Source organism: Poecilia mexicana, unplaced genomic scaffold (assembly GCF_051168715.1).
Source record: "Poecilia mexicana isolate PSO_F unplaced genomic scaffold, ASM5116871v1 scaffold_1, whole genome shotgun sequence".
Lineage (NCBI taxonomy): Eukaryota > Metazoa > Chordata > Actinopteri > Cyprinodontiformes > Poeciliidae > Poecilia > Poecilia mexicana.
Window position 1 is genome coordinate 5115448 of NW_028263370.1, and position 10873 is coordinate 5126320.

Here is a 10873-nt window from a genome sequence, read left to right on the forward strand (position 1 = left end):
TCTTAATTTATACTTGATAAAGTCAAACTGTCCCTTACATCTCATTGTATTCCACATGAGTTATAACCCTGATAAAGATGCCTTATTTTCTCTTGACAGCCTTGTGTTTTGGATCATTATAGTTGAAGAGTGAAATTAGTTTTTTTACCAGCATCCCTGTGAAACTGATTGTCTCATGGTTGCTATGGTGACTCAGCAACTGCAAGATGGCAGTTGCAATTTGATAATTAGAAATTTCTAGAAATCTTGATCAATTTGAAAAAGTATAGATTATAAATTGCTTTGATTGCAAAAATAAAAAAAATCTCCAATACCTGAACTGCGAGCCCAAATTCCAGGAGTTAAAAAATGAGGTTTCATGGGTGCAGAGCAGGACAATAGAACAAACAGTGGAGGGTAAAGTTCAAACCATCTTACCCATCAATCATAAGGGGAAAGGATCATATCCCCTATTCGAATGTCTCTGAGCCCAAATTTCTGACCATGCACAGGAGTAGCAAAAGCAAATGAGGTGGATCAGCAGTGCTTGCCAACAACAGTGTCATCGATCCAGGACATGTTACTGAAGAATATTGAGTTTGATACTTGGAATTTGAGCTGTTGACACGTCATGACAGTCATGAGACTATTCTACAGAAACAGACTTCAGTCAGAGGCTTCTTCAGATTTGTTGCTAGATTGTCCGCTACAGGAGATTCTTCCTCACCATCCACAGCGCTTTGAAGATACTTGTATGACATTTGTTACATTTCATTTTCTTTTTGGATTAATTGTGTTTTTGATTTGATTACATTTATGCTGAAGGGATTTTTTTTATAGGAACAATTGTGGCAAAGCTTAAATTAAAGTTTGCATTTCTTTTTTTTTTTCCATACAAAATTTATTTGAAGGCTTTTCACACAACTTTACCAATGGTGCTAACAAATACTTCCACATTTTTATCCTTATAATTTTTCCCAAGAACAGCCACCTTTCTCCAATCTCATCACTCTATCCTTTCTGAATGCTCCAGAAAAAATACAGATGAGTTTATATATTTCTTCTCTTGCTGCACACAACATCTAGAAAGATCATTTAACACATAATGCATCTTATGCTTTACAAAGTCATTTTGGGTAAAGACAAACATGACTAAAAAAAAAAACCCACTTAAGTTATACGTGTACAAAACAAAAAAACAAAAACAACCAGACAACCCAATCTGAGGCACATGTGGCAGAATCAAAATCAGTATGACGTGAACATAGAGTTGAGAGTCTTTGGGTTAATCAGTAGTAGAAAAGCAAAGTGACAAGAGATGAAAAAACAAGAATGATTTCATGTGCAAAATATGAACAAAGTAAGTGCATACGAGTTTAAATAAGGAAAAGGGAAAATAATCCTGAGTTAAACTGTAAAAACAAAACTGAGTCCTAAGAACAGAAAAAGTGCAGAAATAAAGAAGTTTGTAAAGGAATGGAGACTATGTGCCTTTCAATTACAACAAGAAGAAAAAAGTGAGGCGAAATTAACACTAAAGGATTAATTTTGGCTGGATCAGGCTCAGTAACAATAGTTAGCTGCGGGGAAAAACTCTTCGTTTCCTGCAGAAAGACATCATCGTCATCGTGTTCACCCTGCACGCTTTGGTAACGCCGTTTTACATCGGTTCCTCCTGCTCTGAATAGAGTTTAAAGATTAGACTGAAAATTAAACCACTGCAGTGGGTTTTTAAAATGCGTTTAGTTTCATTTTGTCTACACAAATCACAGTTTTAATTTGATTGTGTCTGATTAGTTTGGAGGAAACCCATTCAGTGGTTTGACCTGCAAACTGTTCAATGAGCAGCTGACTGCGCAGGATGTCGTACAGGAACGAATCACGCTAACTTGTGGGTATGTCTGAAACAACAGCATGATTCATATGATGCGGGATTTGCTTAACGGTTGGTAAGCTTAAACCAATTCACATTCAGAAATTCTGCAAATCAACACACTGGGCTAATTATCTGAGACGGAGGATGCGGCAACTCCATTTAGAAACACTGACGGGATCAAATAAGGATGAGAAGGCACAAGGTCAACTGGCTTCAGCAACTGCTCTCACAGTCCATCAGTTTTTTTTTTTTGTTTTTTGTACAGCAGAGTCTGAAACCGCTTCATTGTAATCTGGTCTTTATTTCCCCCCTCCGAAAGGAAAACGTCGACCCAAATATAAAGGATGGTGCAGGTCCGACGACAGGAGGACCTGGGGCAACCTCTCTAAAGGTTGCCCCAGGTGTCTGGAGGTGGGAACTCGTCCACGTCGCCGGACTCGTCGTGAGACTTGTCCCCCAGGTTGAAAGTTAGTTTGTAGCGCAGACGCACTTTTTCCTGAAAGAAGAGCCGCAAACGACAGGTCACGGTCCGTTTTCAGGGTGAATGCCACCCTGCTGGACACAGATAAAGACACATCAGATGTTCTCGGTAGTGAAGTGTGGAGAAAGCACCTTGTGAGGGTTGGCCAACAGCAGGATCTGTGTGACAGCGGCTGGAGGGAGGATGGGGTTGAAGGCTGGCAGCTCGGTACAGGAGGGAGGCTGCAGCTTTACTTTCATTACCTGGGAAACAGAAACCCACTGATTAGTCAAAGCCCATAGGTTGGAATAAATTTCCAATGTTTATAAATACAAGAATTAAGATCAACTTTCATTTGTTTTTCAGAAGGTCTTAAACTGAGCAGGCAGAGATGAAAACGAAACATTTATGTGACACTATTAGCAAGAATGAACCGATCAAGATTTCCCAGGTCGATACCGATTTCCGGGGTTCTTTATGTTTTTGACAAATTCAGATTTTTTTTTCCCTCTAAAGATCTTATAAGTTATAAGTTCTTTGAATCCAACAGAAACTGAAGAATTACAATATTATGCCAGTTTCTGCACCTCTGACAGAAATTTAAATATCGTTTATAGATTTATGTATTTTTTTTCACCTTTGTTTTTTCTGCACTGTGTGTTTTTTTGTTTTTTTTTACGTGTGTACGGAAAAGTTAAAATGTAATTGAAAAAATTAATAAATAAAACTTAACTTTTATCTGGTTTTTACTAAACTCCAAAAAGTGAATGCAGCCGATTGCTGCAAATTTAAACAGAAAATGGTGGTACTGATTAGTTGTGGTGCATTTAATAAATTAGGAAACAATACTGTATAAATATGTACACTTTTTCAGTATTTGAGCCTCTGATCGGAGCAAAACTGTCCAATTTCAGGCTGATTAACTGATGCAAAAAAATAAAATAAAAAAATAAAAATCACGGACATACTCTGGGAACGGCTGCCTGGAAACGGATGTTGGTGACGGGAATGGGCGCCGAGGACAGCATGGAGATGATCACCACCAACACGTCGGGCCTCGACGGAGGACAGTCGCACGCAAACGTGAACAAAACCCTTAGGCTGTGTTTGTCGAATACAGTCACCGGTAACACGCTGCCTGCAGCAGAAAAACAAACTGTAAACGATGTGAAGGAAGTACAAAAGAGCGCAATAAATGGCTTTGACCTGATTACAAACATCAAAAGTGGTTACTGGACGAACATCTTATGACACATTTTGACGGATTCGGAAGACATGTGCATGGTGACTTTATGAGTAAATAATGATTAACCTGGAAAAAAAAACTAAAAGAACCAAAAGAAAGGCAGATGGTGAGTTGCTTTTTTAGGTGACGAACTAAATCTGATGTGAATTTTACTGATGTCACAGCAGAAAGCCTGTTGAGAAGCTTTAAATTCAAAGTCTATAAAAAGCTTCACTGTAAAAACTGAAAACTGAGAAAATCTGACTTAAAGATGTTAAATTTATGCTTCTTGAGTTACACCATCATAAATGCCTCTAAAGTGCAGAATAACTCCTGCAGCCGCTGTAGCTTAAAGGTTTGGTGCTTACTAGGCTTGATTGACTCCAGAGGCACTGTGACGTCTGCTAATGAGATGCGGTCGTTGGGGTCAGCAGACGATGACGAGCTTTTGTCTGCAACGCCAAGACTGGAGTGGAGGACGCCATCGGGCTGCTCCGAATGGACGAGGAGGCCGGGCGTCGGCCCTGGACCCGCAGCAGGCCTGGAGTTCGCCCCGGACTTTACTTGGAGATCTCGCAAAGGGACCTTAGAGTGAGGCTGGAGTTTATCCCTACAGAGGAAAACAAACAAGCAAACCCCACAGAGGATAATTTTCTAGCACAATCAAGAGTGCTGTTTCAATCAAACATGACTTCAAAGAAATCTGACTTTGCAATTTAACACCTTGAAATTGGGTCTCTGTCTCTTTAAGAAGCTCCTGCTCTTTAAGACACTCTGTCTTCAGGAAGTCGTCACAACAATGCTTCTCTATTGAGCCTTTAGCAATGTTTTTTTTTTTTTTTTTTTTTTTTTACCAACGCTTCACTGAGAAATAGTTTGTATGATAAGGGCAACAGAATCGCAGTTCCACCAGGTGTTTGCTAATTGCCCAGCTAGTCTGGAAGAGCTTTGGGGAAATGGCTTTGAAATAGCAAGCATTTCTGCAAACAGACTGGCTGCCAGTGGACAGTCAAGGATTTTTCAAACATGCATGAAGGAATCAAAGCAGAACTCCAGATATATTTTAGACGAGGGAGTTACTTTGAAACATGACGTAAAGCTCAACAAGTCGATTTTACATAACATCCCCCCCTTTACATATAGAACCATTAAAAACACTGATGAAAGGTTTGATAGGTTTTTAGAAATGCAGGGAAAATTTAAGGTCTGTAAGAGACAGCTGAATAACAAATTAGGCGTTGGAATACAAAAGTCTTATTTTCCAAACCTTCGCGTTGTGAGGCCGTGAAGGAACCCTGAACAGGATGTCCACTCACCATTTCACCTGCTGGCTCTCTGGAGGTAGAGACTGCTGTAACAATGTTTTCCCCAGCAAATCCAGCTCTTCCATTGCTCTTGGCGTAGCAGTGCCGCCCCCTGCTGGTGCAGCCTGTGACGTTTGCACCACAGCTGGTTGCAGCGCTACAGCCGGAGCCAAAGACTCTGCAATGTTTAATGACTGACAACAAACGGAGAGTTTGATGCAGTGAGACAACAGGCTGTAGAACATAATCGTTTTTATGCCAAATCATAACTGCAGCGCTCTTGTGAGGGTATTAATTCCCACCTGAGAGATGATGTTAGAGTCACAGTTTTCTGATACATTCAATCCTGAAAAGCAGAGGACGGAGGGAGGGATTTAATGATGTGCAAGTGGTAAAAGTTAAATAACTCTCAGGTTTAAATCATCTGTAGCTTGTTTACCAAGAGACATGAGTTCATCATCCAAGAGGCTCAAGCCCAGGCTCTGAGGTGCAGCCTGTGGGTCGGAAGGTTCTGTGTTTTCTGAAATGTTGAGTCCTGTCAGGTCTAATAGCGCTGAGCTGCTGCCACCTGATTTAGAGTCTGTAGAAGAAAATAAAATAAATAAAAAATAAACACAATCAACTCAAGCTAAAAGGGACGGAGTTGCACACGACTGCAACGATGACTCTGAAAAGACAAACGCACCTTGTTGAGAGGCGAGAGACGGTCCGTCTTTCGACACCTCCTCGCCCTTAACCAGCTGCCTGTACAGATTGATGACCTGCGTCAGGCTGTCGTTGGCCTCCAGGATGTCGGCTGCAGGGCGTAAACGTGTTAGCTAAACGTGTTGGCGACATTACGGTGGCGTTCAAATGCTAAACTTTTTAAACCCAAATGCACCTAGAGCTTCGTCGTTGTCTTCTGTGTCGCTCGCTAATCTGAATAACGTCGGCCTCATCTTCTCACAGCGCTGGTAAAGATCCTGTGATCAAAAACATGTTAATGTGCAAACGGCATCGCTAAACAGTAATTTATCAACTCAATTTTTTTTTATATCCAAATCAAAGGTTAGGTTTTTCTATGGTTCCAAAATAAAAGATGAATTCATTTCAAGGCGCTTTAGTTTGTTTTTACTCATAAATGAAGTGGGCACAGAATCGAGTTTTCAAGCATAATTTTAATTGTGCCCACACATGCTGTATGATTAAAACGTGGAGGGAATATCTTTTAGTGTAATAAGGAAAAACAAATTATACTTTACACTTAACTCGTTTACAGAATGACAAGATTTAAAATCCAGACAAACAGGAGTTTAATCGTCACTAAAAGCAACACCTGCTATGAACTGCATCAGCTGCTTTAACAGTCCAGTTTTTTTTCTTAATCCCTTAAAAACCCCACTAAAAAAAAAGAAAAATATATAACAAAAATAGGAAGCAGTGTAAAGCAACCACATAAAAGAAAGCCTTTGGCTGCACTGGACCAACAAAAACTGCAGCCTGGGCTGCCAGTGAACGACCAGTAGATGTCACCCTGTGCTGCTGGAACTGGTTCATGTGAAACGGTAACATTGCTCTAACTGTGGAGTAAAAGAGCAAAAAGGTGAAATCCTATGTTGGAGCTTACATTTTTCTCATTTTGAGCAACTCTGGTGACCTTAAACGAACAGGAACTGAAGTTTCAGACAGAAAATTAAAAAAGGACTCGCTGTAATAATGAACTACAGGAGAAAAAAAACAAAACGTGTCTATACATTTAAAAATGCTGATCTACTGTAGTAGCACCGTTATGAAAAATCAACAAAAACCTAGTGATGGGTGACTTTGTTAATGACTGAGCGTTACAAACCCTAACGAGCTCCTGGTTGCTATGGGAGCAGCTCTCCTGGCTGTAGCCCTCCAGCAGCTGGCTCAGCAGGCTCACGCTCTCCTTCACCTCCTGGATGGCGTTCACTCGCTTGGAGACTTTCTCCACTCGCTTCTGATCCTGCGGTGGGGGAAATAACGCAAGACAGGGGAAGTCATCTTAATTGGCCATTTTCGAAATAGGACATATATCCAAATAATTAAATGATCCTTTTCAGCATTTAAAAATGAAAAAAGCAATCAGTTTAAAGCCTCTGAATTCCAACACAGTTCTAATATTTACATCAAATAAAAATGACATAAGGAAAATGACGGCAGGTTTTCTGCAAACTGGACTTTTCATCTTAACAGAAATCAAAACCCGAGTTGGTGTCCTGCACTTTGCGAACTGAGCCACTCACTTCTTGAACCATTTCCTTGATGAGCTTGTTTGCTGCTCTTAAATCGTCAGGGTGGGTGCTCTTCAACAGGCGCGACAGCGTCTACAATAACAGGATGAGGCAGAAGAGAGTGGAAAAAGAGAGGAAGAGGAATGTGTATATAGCGAGTACTCAGGAGTTCAATTTCACGTGGATTTTTGTTCATTATGAGTCTTGAGCATGTCCACAAAGCCCCCAAACAAAAACGATCTACATCACGATGACATATTTGCTTCTTGATCTCTCGTCACACACCTTGGATTTCTCCTCGTCCTCAAAGATGGCACTTTTGACTCTGGGTGGAGGAGGTGGGAGTGGCTTGTCACCAGGAAGCACAGGGTCTTGCTTTACAATGCCTGGAAATGACAGGAGCATCTATTAACCTCCCGCAAAACGAACTCCCAACACAGCCCAGCCTCTGATTCATGTACAAACACAGTGTGTGAATATGTCCAGAGCATCCAAAAACATTTCAAATCTGGCACAGCACATTCAATTTGTCCTGCCCTAAAGTGATAACCTCACATCTTGTAATTAAAGCATTCATTTCAAAATACACATTAAGTCATATGTGGGAAGTCCATTTTTAACATCACAGCAGAGTCAACTACTCATGACCCAGGACATCAGTCTCGTGCTTGAGCTAAAAGCAGAACTGATTCTATCTACCTACATGCTGGAGAAGAGCAAGTATGGAGAACCAAAACCGACATTATCAACTTGGGAAGAGAACTAAAAACTTCCATAAGCTACTTTTGGTTAATCTACCACACATATAAAAAAAGTGCAGTAAAAATAACATAGAAATCCTCTCCAAAAAACAAACAAAAACAAAAAAACACAAAACAGCTCACCCTGTTTCTTCAGCATCTGATAAGCTTCAGCTATCTTTGCCTCATCAGGATACCACACGGTCCAGCTGTACATTATCTCCAACACCTTTGCCTTCACCGGCTCCGGAGCCCGGGATCCTAAATACTACAAGAAAGAGAGAAAATATTACACTATTTGAGTAATATTCAATAGTGTAAGCTAGGTTGGAGACGGCAGGATCCTTGAAGTTTTTAATCCATATCAACGTTCATATATCCACAGCTCCAATTCCTTTTGAAGCCATTTTAACAGGATGCACATCATCGTTTACAGAAGATATTTTCTGTACACAATTGGTCAGGCTTTGAGTGAGGTAGTTTGGGAAACGGACAGCTTGAAAAATGGATGGATCAGCAAACAGATGAGCTAAATCTAAATCCCTTACCAAAAACAAAACTTTATTTATTAAGTCATACATTTTTTTAAATGCCTTTTCTGCAGTGATATTTATTTAACTTCAATTCTATTTCACAGTAAAAAAAAAAAAGTAAATATACATATGTCCAAATACAATAGACACACATGAGCTTTCTTAGGGTGTTCTAATTTTTCCCCAAGTTTACATCAGATTGTAAACTTCTCCAGCCTGTGAAGCAATCTTTTTATGGGATCAAAGAGCAGTTGTTTTTACATAGTTTATTATTTAGACTTTGTCTTGAAAATTTGGCTGCTTTTGGCTGGATTTCAAATGGTAGATAATAAAGGTTTTATCATTCTTGCTACATCCATACAAGCTCTTCTCTACAAAACACTGGATGGTGAAAGACACAGTTTCCGCTTTGTTATTATAGCTCAAAAGAAAGGAAACAATCTCAAGCGTATCAAGTTGCTGTAAACTAGTGAGACAAGAGAGAAGGTGTTTACCTTAGGCGAGACCACCTTGATGAGCTCATTAAGAAAGCGAAACTTTCCCACTTCACCATGAAACTTGTTTCCACAGTTCTTCATGCATGTCTCAAGCACCTGGGAGAGGACAAGAATTTAAATTTTTATATATATATATATACCCATCTGTCCGTGTGTGAGAGACCAAATTTCACTCAAAGTTTGGTGCTTATTGATTCAAGTCTTACCAGTAGTGCTTGCATTGCCTCCCACTCCTGAGGAGACTGGATTTTGTGGGCCAGAAGTCTGGTTGCAAGCTGAGGCCTGATAATAATGCAAATATAAACTGTAGCATTTCAAATCCTGCAGTCGTTTAAAACATCAATGCAAGCCTTTTAATTTAGAATTAAATGATTTTAACAAATAAGACAAAAAAAACAACAACAAACAAACAAAAAAAAAACATTTGGCTTAAATAAACTGCACTGTTTCCAACCAGTCAAACATTTTGCAATGCTTTTTTTTACTCAAGATTTTAAAGCACTAGAAAGTATTTGCCCCCTTAAAAGTTTGCTTTTCTTTCACAAATAAATGTCAGAGACGAAACAAATTTTAAGGTCACACAGCAGGTAACCTGAGTAAACACAAAATGCAGTTTTCATATGAGGATTTGTACCTGACCCTACGTGAAAAAAGATATAGTTCACTTCCTTGTTTATTCCTGAATTAACTGTGATAAGTCACTTTTTTGGGTTCACTTTGACCAGGCACAACTAAACTTATAATATTCATTAGTATTAACTAGATTTTAAAATACCATCCATCCATCTATTTTCTATACACGCTTGCCCTTTATGACAAGTCTGGTTCAGGGTGGCTCAAAAAGAACAAAAGGTTTTGGAGTGGCCTTGTCAAAGTTTGAACTTAAAACTATTTGAGATGCTTTGGCATGACCCGATTAGTCTTTCAAGTAGTGTTTCAGACAGCATTTTCTCTCAAAATATGAAAATCAATTAAAAATAGCTTTCCCTCTTCACTGAGTTCATCTTTGGCGAACTGTAAATTTGTTTCAAGATCTGAAATATGTCATTGTAGCTAAAAAAAAAAAAAAAGAATAAAAGAAATCTTTAAGGGCACAAATAAATATTCAGCTCTGTATCTGTAATTTTCATTCATCATCTTACCCATCTGATTCATTGTCGAGTTTATCACAAAATGCCTTGATATTGTCCCAGTCAGTTTCTTTATTGAGAGGACTGGTTGCCTTGTCTGTGTGTGAGAAACAAACATTACATTTAAAATCATGGAACAAATTCGTGCCAGCTGGATGAAACAAGACTCGGTGACTTTTTTATTTTTTAAATGATGTTAAGTTTGTGAGTAGCAAAATATCAGCTCTGTGGTTTTACGGATAAATAAATCAGGAAAATCTGTCCTTTGCAGAAGTTCCTCCAGTTGAGCAGATCGTTCAGGAAGGTGTAGCTTTTGGTCCTGGTTAGCATCAAATGGACGCTTCCGGGATATTTACATTCATTCGCTTTTTAACCAACGACTGACAACGGTAGAGAAGGTAACAGCAGAGCCAAAACCTGCACAGGTTGTAGTTGTCGTTTTTCCTTGTCACCAACTGCACTTTGCTGACTTGATATTTTGACAGTGACAACTCATTAGCTTGTAACGAGGGTGTCGGTGACAACCGAAATAAAACACGAGTTTAACCATAAGGAACCCTCTACAGCAGTATCTCAGCTCTGAATATCGCTTAAAACGTCATCATGTCTAGTAATGTATGATGACTTACTGATTAGAGACTGAAGGCTAGTCTCATCAGAAGGGGCCGCCGCCATCTTTACAGGATTCCTACCAAGTGACTACTGTCGCGTGACTCTTGTAACATCGCGTGGATAGGCAGACGTCGTCGGCGTCACCGTCATGTTGTGAGTGGCATTTTGGTTAACCCGTAGGCAATTATTTGAAGCAAAAGCTCGAGTATGAAGCATGCATGTGGATTATTATTATCATTATTATTATTATTATTATTATTATTATTATACAGTTACTATTTTA

The 10873-nt window shown here is 39.4% G+C and overlaps 1 protein-coding gene across 1 annotated transcript; it reads right to left on the reverse strand.

The window, feature by feature from the left end:
* Positions 1-854: 854 nt before the first annotated feature.
* Positions 855-10695, reverse strand: LOC106930858 (ADP-ribosylation factor-binding protein GGA1-like). The gene is made up of 17 exons (XM_015008661.2): positions 10608-10695; positions 9991-10075; positions 9055-9130; positions 8846-8944; positions 7963-8086; positions 7364-7464; positions 7091-7171; positions 6673-6810; positions 5725-5806; positions 5530-5640; positions 5284-5424; positions 5147-5190; positions 4857-5038; positions 3909-4150; positions 3284-3453; positions 2468-2578; positions 855-2351 (listed from the first exon to the last, which is right to left on the reverse strand). Exons 1-17 carry the CDS (start codon positions 10651-10653, stop codon positions 2241-2243), a joined length of 1944 nt encoding a protein of 647 aa, XP_014864147.2. The 5' UTR covers positions 10654-10695; the 3' UTR covers positions 855-2240.
* Between the last annotated feature and the right edge of the window lie 178 nt (positions 10696-10873).